The 15357-nt window shown below is 47.3% G+C and overlaps 1 protein-coding gene across 1 annotated transcript in view; it reads left to right on the top strand.

Moving 5' to 3' along the window:
* Positions 1 to 14813, top strand: part of RUVBL1 (RuvB like AAA ATPase 1) — a 50126-nt gene extending 35313 nt beyond the window's left edge. The window contains exons 9-11 of the mRNA XM_002713147.5: positions 9135 to 9237; positions 13721 to 13812; positions 14421 to 14813. Coding sequence (XP_002713193.1) covers positions 9135 to 9237; positions 13721 to 13812; positions 14421 to 14580 — 355 coding nt within the window. The 3' untranslated portion in view covers positions 14581 to 14813. The remainder of the gene's footprint in view (positions 1 to 9134; positions 9238 to 13720; positions 13813 to 14420) is intronic.
* The last annotated feature ends 544 nt before the right edge of the window (positions 14814 to 15357 follow it).

Raw genomic sequence — 15357 nt, 5'->3', positions numbered from 1 at the left:
TTAATTTAAAAGTCAGAGTTATAGAGAAAGAGGGGAGATCTTTCATCTTTCATCCACTGGTTCACACCCTAGGGAGCCACAAAGGCCAGGGCTAGGCTAAGCCTGAGCCAGGAGTCAGGAGCTTCATCCGGGTCTCCCACATGGGCAACAGGGTCCCAAACACTTGGGCCATCTTCTGTTGCTTTCCCAGGCCATGAGCAGGGAGCTGGATGAGAAGTGGAACAGTTGGGACAAAAACTAGCACCCATATGGGATGCCAGCATCACAGCTGGTGGCTTTTGGGTGCCATGCCACAGCGCTGGCCCACCTCTAGGCTTCTTCAGGCTGTGGCCTCCTCCTGGGAAAGACACATCTGGGGGTGTCCCAGGAGATGAGGCTCTGCTGCACTCCCGCTCTGGCTGCACCTTAACTTGTTGCCTTAAGAAGCCTCTTTCCGGGGGCCGGCGCTATGGCATAGCAGTAAAACTGCCGCGTGCCGTGTTGGCATCCCATATGGCCAGTGGTTCAAGTCCCAGCCGCTCCACTTCCAATCCAGCTCTGTGTTATGGCCTGGGAAAGCAGTAGAAGATGGCCCATGTCCTTAGTCCCCTTACTCTACATGGGAGACCTGGAAGAAGCTCCTGGCTCCGACTTTGGATCGGCCCAGCTTCGGCAGTTGTGGCTACTTCAGGAGTGAAACAGCAGGTGGAAGACCTCTTTCTCCCTCTCTGTTTCTGCCTCTCTGTAACTCTGCTTCAAATAAATAAATAAACCTTAAAAAAAAAAAAAAAAAGAGTGCTTTCCCTTTTAGACTCAGGATCCCTAACTATTAGCCGAGAGCCTGCACTGAGGTAGCTCTAATACTGGGAGATTTTCTTTTCCTGTTGAGGTATAGCTCCTGGGTATTAGGGTTTTCTAGTTTGCAGGAGTTTCTCACTGAAAGTCATTGTGTTGTACTAAAGTTTTGACAGTTAAGAAACAGGTTTGTGGGCCGGTGCCGCGGCTCAATAGGCTAATCCTCCACCTGTGGCGCCGGCACACCGGGTTCTAGTCCCGGTTGGGGCGCCAGATTCTGTCTGGTTGCTCCTCTTCCAGGCCAGCTCTCTGCTGTGGCCAGGGAGCGCAGTGGAGGATGGCCCAGGTGCTTGGGTCCTGCACCCACATGGGAGACCAGGATAAGTACCTGGCTCCTAGCTTCAGATCAGCGTGGTGTGCCGGCCGCAGTGCACCGGCCGCAGCGGCCATTGGAGGGTGAACCAACGGAAGGAAGACCTTTCTGTCTCTCTCACTGTCCACTCTACCTGTCAAAAAAAAAAAAAAAAAAAAAAGAAGAAGAAGAAGAAAAAGAAACAGGTTAACCCTATGATGAACACCCAAGTGGTGCTTTAACACACACATACACAAAAGTGTTATTGAGATATGATTCATACATTAATGGAATTTTTCAGTGATTTTTTTTTTTGTGTATTCACAGAGTTGTGTAGCCATCACTGCAACCAGTTTGAGAACCTTTCATCAACCTGTACCCAATAACAGTCAGCATCCCCCATTTCCTCCTACCAGCGCCCCTTCCCCCCAGCCTCTGGAAACTGTTAATCTGCCTTCTATCTACAGATTTGCCTTTTCTGAACATTTTTTGTAAGTGGCACCAAGTAAACATCTTTTGTGACTGGCTTCTTTCACTCAGCATGGCAGTTTCAGGTCATCCAGGCGGTAGCACACAATTATTTCCGTTCATAGCTGAGTAGTATTCCATGAAGTATTTAGTAGCATGTTCATCAGTTGTGGAGCTTGGAGCTTGGGTTCTTGTGTTGTTGGGCTGCTACAGTAATATGACTATGAAAATTTGTGTTCAGTATTCTACAGACATAGCTTTCTGTTTCTTTTTGATGTATACCTAAGGAAGGAATGGATTGGTCAAATGATAACTGCGTTTAACCTTTCAAGGAACTGCAGTTTGTTTTACAAAGCTGCTTTGTCCTTTTACATTCCCGCCTGCAACATCTGAGGGTTCTAGTTTCTCCATATTCTTTTTTTCCCCCAGAAACCTTTTATTTAAGACATAAAAACTTCATTTCATAAATGCAACTTTAGGAACATGGTGATTCTTCCTACCCTACCCACTCCCTCTCCTACTCTTCCCCCTCCCTCTCTTGTTCTCATTCTTATTTTTTACTAAGATCTATTTTCAGTTAGCTTTATGCACGTAATATTGACTCTTTACTAATTAAAGAATTCAGCAAATAATATGAAAAAATAAAACTTCCTCGCCAGTCGAGATAAGGGCTGTTCATAGTCATTGCATCTCGAAGTGTCCATTTCTCTTCTATAGATTACCTTTTAGGTGCTGTGTTAGTTACCACAGATCACTAAGAACAAGTGGCATTTGTCCTTTTGGGACTGGCTTATTTTATCAACAATAACTTTATCTAGTTGCATCCATTTTGTTTCAAATGACAGGATTTCATTTTTTTCTTTTTACTGCTGTGTAGTATTCTATGGTGTATATATCCCATAATTTCTTTATCCAGTCTTCAGTTGACGGACATTTGGATTGATTCCATGTTAGATATTATGAATTAAGCTGCAATAAACATGGGAGTAGAGATAATTCTTTCATATGCTGATTTCATTTCCCTTGGGTAAATTCCCAGGAGTGGGATAACTGGGTCATGTGGTAGGTCTATATTCAGATTCCTGATGTATCTTTATACTGTCTTCCACAGTGATTTTTCCAGTTTACATTTCCACCAGCGGTGGATTAGGGTTCCTTTTTCCCCACATCCTTGCCAGCATGTGGTGTTTGCTGATTTCTGTATGTGAGCCATTTTAACTGGGGTGAGGTGAAACCTCATTGTGGCTTTGATTTGCACTTCCCTGACAGCTAGTGATCCTGAGCATTTTTTCATGTGTCTATTGGCCATTTGGATTTCCTCTTTTGAAAAATGCCTGTTTAAGTCCTTTGCCCATTTCTTAACTGTGTTGTTTGTTTTGTTGTTCATTTTTTTTAGAGTCTCTTTATATATTCTGGATATTAATCCTTTATCAGTTGCATAGTTTGCAAATAATTTCTCCCATTCTGTTGATTACCTCTTCACTTTGTTGAATGTTTCTTTTGCAGTAGAGAAGTTCTCAATTTGATGTAATCCCATTTGTCAATTTTGGCTTTGATTGCCTGTGCCTCTGGGCTCTTTTCTAAGAACTCTTTGCTATGCCAATGTCTTACAGTTTTTCAAATGTTCTCTGATAATTTGATGGTATTGGGTTATAGATTGAGGTCTTTAATGGATTGTGAATGCATTTTTGTGTAAGGTGTAAGGTAGGGGTCCTGCTTCATACTTCTTCATGTGGACATCCAGATTTCTCAGCACCGTTTGTTGAAGAGACTGTCTTTGCTCCAGGGATTGGTTTTAGCTCCTTTGTCAAAGATAACTTGGCTGTAGATGCATGGGTTGATTTCTGGAGTTTCTGTTCTGTTCCTTTTGATCTATTCATCTGTTTCTGTATCAGTACCAGGCTGTTGTGATTATAACTGCCTTGGAGCATATCTTGAAATCTGGTGTTGTGATGCCTCCAGCTTTATTTTTGTTGTGTAAGATTGCTTTAGCTCTTCAGGGTCTCCTTTGTTTCCATATGAATTTCAGCATCATTTTTTTCTAGATCTGAGAAAAATGTCCTTGGTATTTTGAATGGTATCTCATTGAGTCTGTAAATTACTTTCGGTAGTATGGACATCTTGATGATATTGATTCTTCCAATCCATGAACATGGAAGATTTTTCCATTTTTTTTGTGTGTGCATTCTGTGTCTTTCTTTAATGTTTTGTAATTCTCATTATAGAGCTCTTTGATGTCCTTGGTTAAATTTATTCCAAGTTATTTGGGTTTTTTTGCAGCTATTGTGAATGAGATTGATCTTAAAAGTTCTTTCTCAGCCATGGCATTGTCTGTTAATACAAAGGCTATTAATTTTTGTGTGTTGATTTTATATCCTACCACTTTATCAAACTTTTTTTTTTGAGTTCTAATAGCCTGTTAGTGGAGTATTTTGGACCCCCTATATATAGCATCATGTTATCTGCAATTGGGATAGTTTGAATTTCTCCTTCCCAATTTGTATCCCTTTGATTTCTTTTTCTTGCCTAATGGCTGTGGCTAAAACTTCGAGGACTGTATTGAATAGCAGTGGTGAGAGTGGGGACCATTGTCTAGTTCTGGATATTAATGGGAATGTTTCCAACTTTTTCCCATTCAATAGGATGCTGGCCGTGGGTTTGTCATAAATTGTCTTGATTGTTTTGAGGAATGTTCCTTCTGTACCCAGTTTGCTTAGAGTTTTCATCATGGAAGGGTGTTGTATTTTATCAAATGCTTCTCTGCATCTATTGAAATAATCATATGGTTTTGTTCTTCAGTTTGTTAATGTGATGTATCACATTGATTTGTGAATGTTGAACCATCCCTGCATACCAGGGATAAATCCCACTTGGTCCGGGTAAGTGATCCTTCTGATGGATTCGATTGGCTAGAATTTTGTTGAGGATTTTTGAGTCTATGTTCATCAGTTCTCTTTCTCTGTTGTATTTTTTTTTAGGTTTAGGAGTTAAGGTGATGCTGGCTTCATAGAAGGAGTTTGGGAGGATTCCCTTTCTTTCAATTGTTTTGAATAGCTTGAGAAGAGTTGGAGTTAGTTCTTTAAATGTCTGGTAGAATTCAGCAGTGAAGCCTTCTGGTCCTGGGCTTTTATCTTCTTCCTCTTCTTCTTTTATTTTTAAAGATTTAGGCCGGCGCCACGGCTCAATAGGCTAATCCTCCGCCTTGTGGTGCCGGCACACCGGGTTCTAGTCCCGGTCGGGGCTCTGGATTCTGTCCTGTTTGCCCCTCTTCCAGGCCAGCTCTCTGCTGTGGCCAGGGATTACAGTGGAGGATGGCCCAAGTCCTTGGGCCCTGCACCCACATGGGAGACCAGAAGCATCTGGCTCCTGGCTTCGGATCAGCGCGATGCGCCGGCTGCAGCGCGCCGGCCGTGGCGGCCATTGGAGGGTGAACCAACGGCAAAAAGGAAGACCTTTCTCTCTGTCTCTCTCTTTCACTGTCCACTCTGCCTGTTTAAAAAAAAAAAAAAAAAAAAAAAAAAAAAAAAAAAAGATTTATTTATTTATTTATTTTGAAAGTCACGGTTATAGAGAGAGACGGAGAGATGGGGGAGGGAGGGAAGAGAGATCTTCCATCTGCTGGTTCACCTCCCAGATGATTGCAACGGCCAGGACTGGGCCAGGCTGAAGCCAGGAGCCAAGAGCTTCATCAAGATCTCCCCCATAGTTAGCAGGGGTCCAAACACTTGGGCCATCCTCTGCTGCTTTTCTCAGGCCTTGAGCAGGGAACTGGATCAGAAGTGGAGCAGCCTGGACACGAATTGGCGCCCTTATGGAATGCTGGTATCATAGAGGGGCTTTACCTACTATACCACAACACCAGCCCCTCTTCTAATTGTTTGTTTATTTATTTTCATCTACTTGAAAAACAGAGCGATAGAGAGACAAAGACAGAGACAGAGATCTTTCCTCTGCTGGTTCACTGTCCAAGTGCCCAAAGTGGACAGGCTAAAGCCAGGAGCCTGGAACTCCATCCAGGTCTTCCACGTGGGTGGCAGGGGCCCAGGCACATGAGCTGTCATCTGCTGCCTCCCAGGATGCATCAGCAGGAAGATGGATCAGAAGCTGAGTAGCCCATGCTCGGGTCAGGCATTTTGGTGTGGGATTTAGATGCTACAAGCAGTGGCTTAACCCACTGTGCTGTAACACCTGTCTACCCCAAATTTTTCTTGATTTCTGAAAATGCATAGCAGTCCTCAGTAGCCTTCTAGTAGACTTTTTTGGTAAATTCTTGGTTTTATGGATTCAAAACTATAAGAAATTTTCTTAATGTATTCCTATAAAATCGTTTTTTTTTTTAAGATTTATTTATTTATTTGAAAGGCAGAGTTACAGAGAGAGACAGAGAGAGAGAGAACTCTTCCATCTGCTGGTTCACTCCCAAAATGGCCACAACAGGCCAGAGCTGGGCTGATCCGAAGCCAAGAGCCAGAAGCTTCTTCCAGTTCTCCCACGTGGGTGCAGGGCCCCAAGGACTTCGGCCGTCTTCCACTGCTTCCCCAGGCCATAGCAGAGAGCTGGTTTGGAAGTAGAGCAGCTGGGACTAGAACCGATGCCTGTATGGGATGCTGGCACTGCAGGCAGTGGCTTTACCTGCTATGCCATAGAGCCAGCCCGAAACCTGTTCTTGAGGTAGACTACTTCATTTTCCCTAACTCTTTTGTTGTTAAATTTTTTATATTTTTTATCATGTCTCAAGTGAAGATGATTTATTATAGTGTTGTAGGATTTTGGATGTTTTTGTCCTTGGGATATTTTAATATGACAAAATAGAGATTTTAAGATTTCTTCTGAATTCCCAATAAGTCTTAAAAAAAGAAAAAACTTACAGCCTGAGTGGAATCAAGTAACTAAAGGATTAATGTACTTTTTAAAGGTGATTTTGTTTAACATGAAGCTTGTAAGCATACCAAATACTGGTATTTGGAGTGGTAGAATTTAATCTTTATAATTCTTCCTTGTTAATATTTTTAAAAATGTTTACTGCTGGATTAGTAAAGTTAACTTTATATTTGTACTTACTGTTAGCATGGTTTCCTATTTTTTTTTTTAAGGTATATTTATTATTTGAAAGGTAGAGTTAGAGAGAGAGGGGGAGAGATATCTTTCATGTGCTGTTTCACTCCCTAATGGCCAAAGCCAAGAGCCTGGTACTCCTTCTGAGTCTTCCATGTGGGTGCAGGGGCCTAAATACTTGGGCTATCGTCTGCTCCTTCCCCAGGGGCATTGGCATTAAGCTGGATCGGAAGTGGAGTATCTAGGATTTGAACTAGCGCCCATATGGGATGCCAGCATTATAGACATTGACTTAATCCCTATTTATTTTGAAAGATCTAAACTTTTATTTTATGTTACATGTACCAATGATTGATCAACATAGCATTTTTAAAGAACTTATATTGTGGTAAAATGAGTATAACATAAAATGTGATATTTAACCATTTTTAAGTATACAATTCATTGGCATTAATTACATTTGCAATGTTGTACAGCTGTCATCTCCATTTCCAAAATTTTTTCGTCTCCTCACAACCAGAAACTCTGTGACCGATAAGCGTTAACTTCCATCTCCCTCTTCTCTAGATCCTGGTAACTTCTGGTCTGCTGCCTGTGTCTGGATTTGCCAACCATAGATATTCCTGTAGTAGAATCAAATAGCGTCTGGCCTTTTAAGTCTAGTTACTTAGCATGTTGTCAAGGTTCATGCTTTGCCTATTATGTATTTTATTAGCATTTTGTACTAATGTACATTTATATTTCAGCTCAGAATAGGATTTCAACAGGGGTGTTTTTTTGTTTGTTTTTACTAAAGTTACATTTTTAGAATGTTACTTGCATTTGGAACCAAATCTTGTGACATTAGCAACGAAGTCCAGTGGTTTGCCTTGTTGTTGTGATTAGCTGTGCCCAAGGCTCTGCATCTTGAGTAAGTTTAGGAATGCCAGAAATGACCCTGACAGATCTCTTGCCCCTGTGATTCCCAAAAGCTAAGGTGGGAGTGCACAGCACGCTGGGCGTTCCTCACTGTCACTGCACCCTGGTCTGTGCGCCACCAGTGGCAGCCCAGCACCCGTCCTTCAGGCATTTGGTGCTTGGTGTCAGGTGGGTTGGCAAGGCTCCGCTCCTTTGCTGTTTGTCCTGTGACTTGGCTAAGAGTTCTGGAGAAAAATAAGCAGAAGATGAGACTGAACAGCTTTCAAGGAGAAGTAAAATAAAGGATATGTGAGAAAGCATTCAGATGCCTCATTAGTAATCAGAGGAATGCAGATTCGAGCATGTTACCTTTCTGTATTTTTCTAAACAATTAGAATGGCAAAATAATGGGCTGGCGCCATAGCTTATTTGATTAGCCCTCCGCCTCCAGCGCTGGCATCCCCTATGGGTGCTGGGTTCTAGTCCTGGTTGCTGCTCTTGCAGTCCAGCTCTCTGCTGTGGCCTGGGAGGGCAGTGGAGGATGGCCCAAGTGCTTGGGCCCCTGCACTCGCATGGGAGACCAGGAAGAGGCACCTGGCTCCTGGCTTTGGATTGGCGCAGCGCCGGCCGCAGCGGCCATTGGGGGTGAACCAATGGAAGGAAGATCTTTCTCTCTGTCTCTCTCACTGTCTAACTCTACATGTCAAATAAATTTTAAAAAAATAAAAAAATAGCAAAATATTTGAGAATTTGTGGTGCTGTGAGATTAGATCATCCTAGTATAGCTGTGTAAATTAGGACGTTCACTCAAATAGGTAGTCATTGAAGAAGGCACTCCACTAGTTGCTGAGGGAATGTTCATGACTGCATAGATTATAGAAACATGAGGAATAGTAACAGCAACAGTTGAAAACTCACTGAATGCGCAGTAGTTTGGATTAATTTAGAATATTTGGTACATTTTAAGTAAATGTCAAACATTAAGATAAATAACATGAATAAAAGCAAAAAAAGTGAACATTTGTATAATGCATAGAAATGTGTATATCAAAGTTTGACAGATATCTAGATTGTTTTTTAGTTTGATTTCACGTAACCTTTTTTTCTCTGAGGTTTCACATGGTATTGATAATTACTAAGAATGAAATTGGTTATGTGTTTATTTGAGACGCACAAAGCTCCCGTCTGCTGGCTTATTCCTCAGATGTCCATAATGACTGGGGCTGGGCCAAAACCAGGGCTGGGCACTCAATCCAGATTATGTGACATTAGTGGCAGGGACTCAGCTACCTGCGTCATCACTTGCTGCCTCCCAGGGTGTGCATTAGCAGGAAGCTGGGGTTGGGAGTGGAGCCAGGACGGGAGCACAGGCACTCGGATACAGGATGTGGTGGCCCAGCCGGCAGCGTAACTGCTAGGGCAAATGCCTGCCCCAGGTAGGTTGTTCTGTGAGGCCGCCTGAGTGTTCGTGCTGTGTTCTCTGAGGACACTAACTGCTCTGTGGTTGTGAGTGCCGTGGCCTGCGTGTCCCTGTCCTCTTTTCCGTCTGAGCGAAGCTGAGTGATGGCGTTGGTGTTGGCTGTTGCAGAGGCACCGAGGACATTACCTCTCCTCACGGCATCCCTCTCGACCTGCTGGACCGAGTGATGATCATCCGCACCATGCTGTACACCCCGCAGGAGATGAAGCAGGTGAGCCTCCCCTCCCTCCCGCTCCCTTCTCCCGTTGTTGCTGGGTTCACCGAGGGCCTTGTAGGCAGATCCCATGGACTGGACCACCCCACTGCTTAGCAGCTGGCCCTGGGCAAATCCTGGGGCTCCTGAGTCTGAAAGAGGAGTTGAGCTGCGCAGGTGTTGCTTCAAGTGTCCCAGCATCAGCTCCCTGTGTCATGGTTGTTTCCCCTTCTACAAGTTCGCGCAGTAAGCTTTAGGAACAGGATAATGAGAAAGTGGACTCGATGACACCATTAGGGAGGCCATCAGGCTTAAAAAGAGGCGGAAATAAATGTCATTTCATGAAAATGAAAGCCTTTTGGTACCCAGGGCAGACCCTGCCTGTTGCTTTTTCTGCTCAGGGGATAAGGTGAGGCGCTTGGGCCTGCAGAACCACCAGCAGGCCAGCCCTGGGGGAGTGTGAACACAGCTCCCTGCCCTGGGGGAGTGTGAACACAGCTCCCTGGCCTGCAGGGACCAGCACTTGCGGCCTACCAGAGCCTGTGTGCTGTGAGCAGTGCAAGTAGTGCTGGCCTCTTGGGGACTTTGGCCTGTGGCTTTGCTGCAGAGTTGGTGAGGACTGCTACCAAGTCCACAGCAGTGATGGGGAGTGATGTCACACAGCTGAGAAGAGCACCTGGAGGTAGAACTAATGAAGTGGGCTCTGGAGGCTTCCGTGAAGTACACCTGCAAGCAGCCAGCTCAGGGCCTGCCACGTGGTGCCTGCAGAGGTCCACAGGAGCAATGGCGTGAGGCTTGGCTGGAAGGAAGAGTGGCGTGTATGAGGCTGGGCCAATCCCAAGGGCACAGTCCCAGATATCCTGCAGGGATTGGCTTCTTGCTTGACTTGGAGCTTGTGCGCCAACTGCGCATGAGCATTTCCTAGCACTCTGCACTTACCATTGCTAGTCCCCTGCCTCTGTTTCCAGGTAGTTGTTACCATCACTGCCTAGTTTAATTTTTATGGCAGGGTCAGTGAGCGGCAAGTCCAGGATGCAGACGAGGCTGTGCCCTGTGGAGTCCAGGGCATCCGCTCAGTGGTGGGCCAGGCCCTGGTTTGCCGTCCTGTTGTGGTGGATGTGCTGTGCCCTTTGCTCTGCCTGCCCTTGCCGCGAGGTGGTGTCTTCCTGGGGCCGTTTATGAGCCAGGGCCATGCCGATGCGTGGGTGCACTCTGCCTGCACCCTCCCTGCTCGCAGAGCACAGCATTCTTGATGGGCACAATGCTGGTGCCGAGCCCATGGGCATGCCTGCTGGTGTGATTGCATTTGATCTCTCGGAACCTGGAAGGTGGGAGAACTTTTACCATCTTCACTCTTGGAGGATACTGAGACTTAGGCTCGCTGATTTGCCCAAGCTTATCATGCTAGTCACTAGCTAGTGGGTGACAGGACAGGCTGGAATCCAGACTGACTTTTTTTTTTTTTTAAAGATTATTTATTTGAGGTAGAGTTACAGAGAGAGAGAGAGAGAGAGAGGTCTTCCATCCTCTGGTTATTCCCCAAATGGCTACAATGGCTGGAGCTGGGCCAATCTGAAGCCAGGAGCCTGGAGCTTCTTCCAGGTCTCTCATGTGGGTGCAGGGGCCCAAGCACTTGGACCATCTTCTGCTAGATGTTAGCAGGCCATAGCAGAGAGCTGGATTAGAAGAGAGCATCCAGGACACAAACTGGCACCCATATGGGATGCCGCACTTCAGGTAGAGGCTTAGCATACTACACCTCAAAGCTGGCCAGTAGGCCATCTGATTCTAAGACTATGCTAAACACAAACCTCTCTCCTCCTAGAAATATCTCAAATGGGTGTAGCTTCCTTTGGGTAGTTTGTGAGTAGAATCTTCCCTTTGAAGCTGTCAGGGCCTCTCCTGAGTCTAGCCCTCACCTGGGCCTGCCAGCATTCTTAGGACAGCACCCAAAAGGGCCGTGCATACAACGAGTGAGTCAGCATGGACAGAATACCGAAGCAGTTATAGTTCATCACAACAATTGCATATATGATTTAGGACATGGTACTGATGGCTGAGGGTCACCTGCTGTTGGTTGAATGCCAGACTGAAGCCAAGACATTCATGGAATAGAAGCAGAAGCAAAACAAAGGGCTCCAAGTGGTTATTGGAAACCGTCCCCATCCTTATTGCTACCATGAGGCATCTACTATCTGGGACCAAAACACCCATGAAAGGCAACGTGGCTGTGGCCAGGGCCAGGTACCCTTGGAACACTTGTTGACTTCCGTTTGCCTGCTGAATGGCTGGGGTAGTTTGGTGCACTTCTCTGGGCCTCTGCCGCTCCTCTGTTCCTTTGAGAGACTGTCGTGGGACTGTGTGAGAGTGGCAGGAGCGCACCGCTCACCATCCCTTCCACTGCACTGAAAGCTTTGTGTGCTTCACGGACACCCTCTGGAGTCCTTCACAACAGCTTTGCAGTAACCACAGCTGGAGGCTCAAGGAACGAGGGTTCCATGATCCTGCAGAGAGAAAGAGCGTGGAACCCACACTTGCAGCCAGGTGACCCTGGCTGCCCCCATTTGACTCCAGCGCCTTCAGTGAGTTCTCCTGGAATGTTCTGCACAGTAGCTCCAATGGCAGCCAGCTCCGCTGACTCCATCTTGGCCCATCCAGGACAGCCTCCTCTTGGGTTTTCCCTTGGCTTAGCAGAGGACGGACTGACTACTGGGACTCGCAGGACTTTGTTCTTGCTGGCCAAGGGATAACCTCGACATTTTGACTGCAGCCTGGGGTAGGGTTTTAAACAAACGAACTCAGAGTAACTTGTGGACTCTGCCACCAATGCCGACACTCTCATAAACTATCCCTGAAGGTTATTAAATGATTAAAGATCTCATTTATGAGCTGTCCATTTTCCAGCAGTCTGAGACAGCGCTCCTGTGATTGCTCTGGCCTGCTCTAGAGAGAGAGAGAGAGCGAGCGAGCGAGCAGTGTCCCTGATGTCCCAAAGCTGAGCCTCGGGTTCCGTGCAGCCCACTCCAGGGAAGACTCTAGGCCGCCTCTCTGGTCTGGCCAGGCTCCGGGCTCAGGGTCTGCATCTCCGGGGTTTCAGCAGTTCCCCAGAAGAGGTGCTTGGCGGCCCCTGGAGCGTTCCTCAGTCTGCGGGCGTCAGCAAGAAGCCCTTTTACATGGAAGCTGTGTTCCCGGGGCGGGGGCAGCAGTCACCTCACTGTAGCTGCTTCTGGCTTTGGACTTCAGGCAGTGCAGCCCCTTCCATCCAGCTACGATTCTTCCAGCAGAGCTCACACCCTGGCCTCCTACTGAGGAGTTGCCGTGGCCTGTGCACTGTTTATGAAATGTGTGAACAAGTTGCCAATATTTAGAAAGCAGGACACTTGACACAGAAATCTAAGCTCCCAGCCTGTTTTGACAGAAGGGAAGACATTGCTAGCAGCACCTTATGGCTGTGGGGGTGGAGTGCAGGGACTGCCTCCCTGGGTGGCATCTGGCCTGTCCACTCACTTCACCCCATCAGGCCTGCTGGGCTTGATAGGACCTTTCCCATCTGTGACCCACAGGCGAGGCTGGCCCTGGCCAGGGTCCTCACAGATGACGACAGAATGCCCGTCCTGCCTTGGGGTCCCAGCCTGGAGACGACAGGCCAGCCTCGATCAGGACTGCCCCGGTGAACCTCTGCCTCTCCTTCCCCTCCTCCAGGACAGTAGCTGAGACTCAGTCTTTCCAGTTCCTGTGCCTCTACCCTGGGGGTGTTTTTATGGCTTTAATTTAAACAAGGGCTTCTTGATATCTTGTTTACGAAGCTGCCAAAGTGAAAAATTCCTGTATTATATGAGGCTCGAAGTCCTCGAGTTATCTCAGCTGCACAACACACAACATCATTATCCTGCTGCCCCTTATCACTCAGCGCTGGTGCGCCTGCAGGATCCCGGTGCCACTGTGTCACATTGTCCCCGCCGCTAGCCTGCTTCCTCCTCCGACTTCACCCAGATCTTCCGCTGCAACACGCGTCAGCTTCTTCTTGATAGATTAGATATCTCCTGGTGATGTTATGAGGCCTGGTAAATCTTAAAAGTAACTTTTTTGATTTATTTAACCAGTGTATTTATCAAGCAAATAAGAAGTGTCTCTTCTCGCCTGAGTGCTCGTAGGTAGTGGTGCCCAAGCTGGGGAGGAAGGTGGAGCCCTTGAGGGAGCCCAGGGCAGTTTGGAAGAGGCCTGGGCTGTCTGCTGGGACAGCGCAGAGATGGCGGGGGCAGGCAGGAGCCATCCTCTGGAAGGACACAACGCCCTGCCAGGGCGCCTTGCGTGCAGGCTGTGGTGTGTTACATGCTGCCTGGTGGGGGCGGGGGTGGGCAAGGCCGGCAGTATGGGGCCTGCAGGATGAGAAACACCCATCAAGGTTGTTATTGAAGCACTTTATCATTGGACACCTGAGGTTGGTCACTGGACACTTGAGGTTGCTCACTGTTGGTATGGTTTCTTTCTCTCATAAAAGATCATTAAAATCCGAGCCCAGACAGAGGGAATCAACATCAGTGAGGAGGCACTGAACCACCTGGGGGAGATCGGTACCAAGACCACTCTGAGGTGAGCCAGCAGCCCTGGCAGTGCTGGGGCCTTCCCAGGGTCGGGCTGAATCTGCTTGTCCCGCTGTGCCTGTCCCTTCTTCGGGGCCCTGCAGTTGGAGTGCAGAGTATCTGGATGGCAGCTCTAAGCAAGCTGCAGCGACAGCTGAAATCCCCTTCGGGAGATCCTGTACCAGTCCCCTTGGTGGAGGAGACGGACAGAGGGCAGGCCCGAGGCAGGCAGCTTTCACCGACGATCACTGAATTTTCGGGCCTTGGGTGGGGCACATACTTCCACTTGGCTGTGTGGTAATTTCCCTGCCATGTTAAATACCCCATTGGTACTTGGCATTACCTGCCGGGCACCTGTATACATCTGAGTTTGTAGTCCCTCTCAGATGGCAGTGGAGTTACCTCCTCTCAGAACTTGTAGATGGTGAGAAAGAGGTGGAGAGTCGCACATGCCACGTTGGTGGTTTCTGGCCCCTCTCGTGGGCCGTGACTGCAGCTCTCTGTCTGCTGTGTCCATGACAAATAGTACAAGCCTAGGGTCCGTGCTGCCTGCTGATGGGGGGAGGGGCTCCTTTCTGTGGCCCCAGTGTCACTCCTGTCGCTCCTGTGTCCGTCCAGGTACTCAGTGCAGCTGCTGACCCCGGCCAACTTACTGGCCAAAATCAATGGGAAGGACAGCATCGAGAAGGAGCACGTCGAGGAGATCAGTGAGCTCTTCTATGACGCTAAGTCCTCGGCCAAAATCCTGGCTGACCAGCAGGACAAGTACATGAAGTGACGTGGCCACGGCACTCTCCAAGCCGAGGCTCCCAGGCCTTCCCTGGCCTGGGCAGGGCCTGTGGGCAGGAGCGCAGCCTGTCCCCACCCACGTGTGCTCGCAGTGTTACCAGTTCAGCGTGGAAAGCATTTCATTTTAAATTATCAAAACTTTCCCTGGGGTTGCTCTGAAGGAGCCCTCTGCACTCCCCTCCCCTCATGTTTTCTAATAAATCCTTATAGTTATTTTCGTGACATCTCTCTCTCTTTAAATTAAAAATAAGAAAAAAAAACCCTTTATTTCAGAATAGTTCTAGGTGTACAGTTTGGTTATTGTTAACACCTTACAGCAGTATGACATGTCACAGTGAATGACGTATTGCCATCTTCTCCACTTTACCTGACGTCCTTTTTCTGTCCCAGGACCCCATTGGGGACACCACGTTATGTTTAGCCATCTCCTTAAGGGCTTCTTGGCTGTGACAGTTTCAGACTTTCCTTCTTTTTGATGACCTTGACAGTTGTGAGGAGGACCAGCCAGGATTTCTATCAGATGTGACTTAGTTGGGGTTTGTATGTTTTCCCCATGGTTAGACTGGGTTGTAGTTCTGGGAGGAAGACCCCAGAGATAATGTACCCTTCTCCTTGCATCCCGTCAGGGCACATGCTGTCAGCGTGCCCTATCACTGGTGATGTTGACCTTGGCCACCTGGCTGAGGTCGTACTGGTCAGGTTTCCTGGTTCTGTGCTGTGCTGTTCAGAAGAAAGCTACCAGCTGCTCTTCCTCCCTGGGAGCTGA

Source organism: Oryctolagus cuniculus, chromosome 10 (genome assembly GCF_964237555.1).
Source record: "Oryctolagus cuniculus chromosome 10, mOryCun1.1, whole genome shotgun sequence".
NCBI classification, from domain to species: domain Eukaryota; kingdom Metazoa; phylum Chordata; class Mammalia; order Lagomorpha; family Leporidae; genus Oryctolagus; species Oryctolagus cuniculus.
This window is presented reverse-complemented; position numbering and strand designations above follow the sequence as displayed.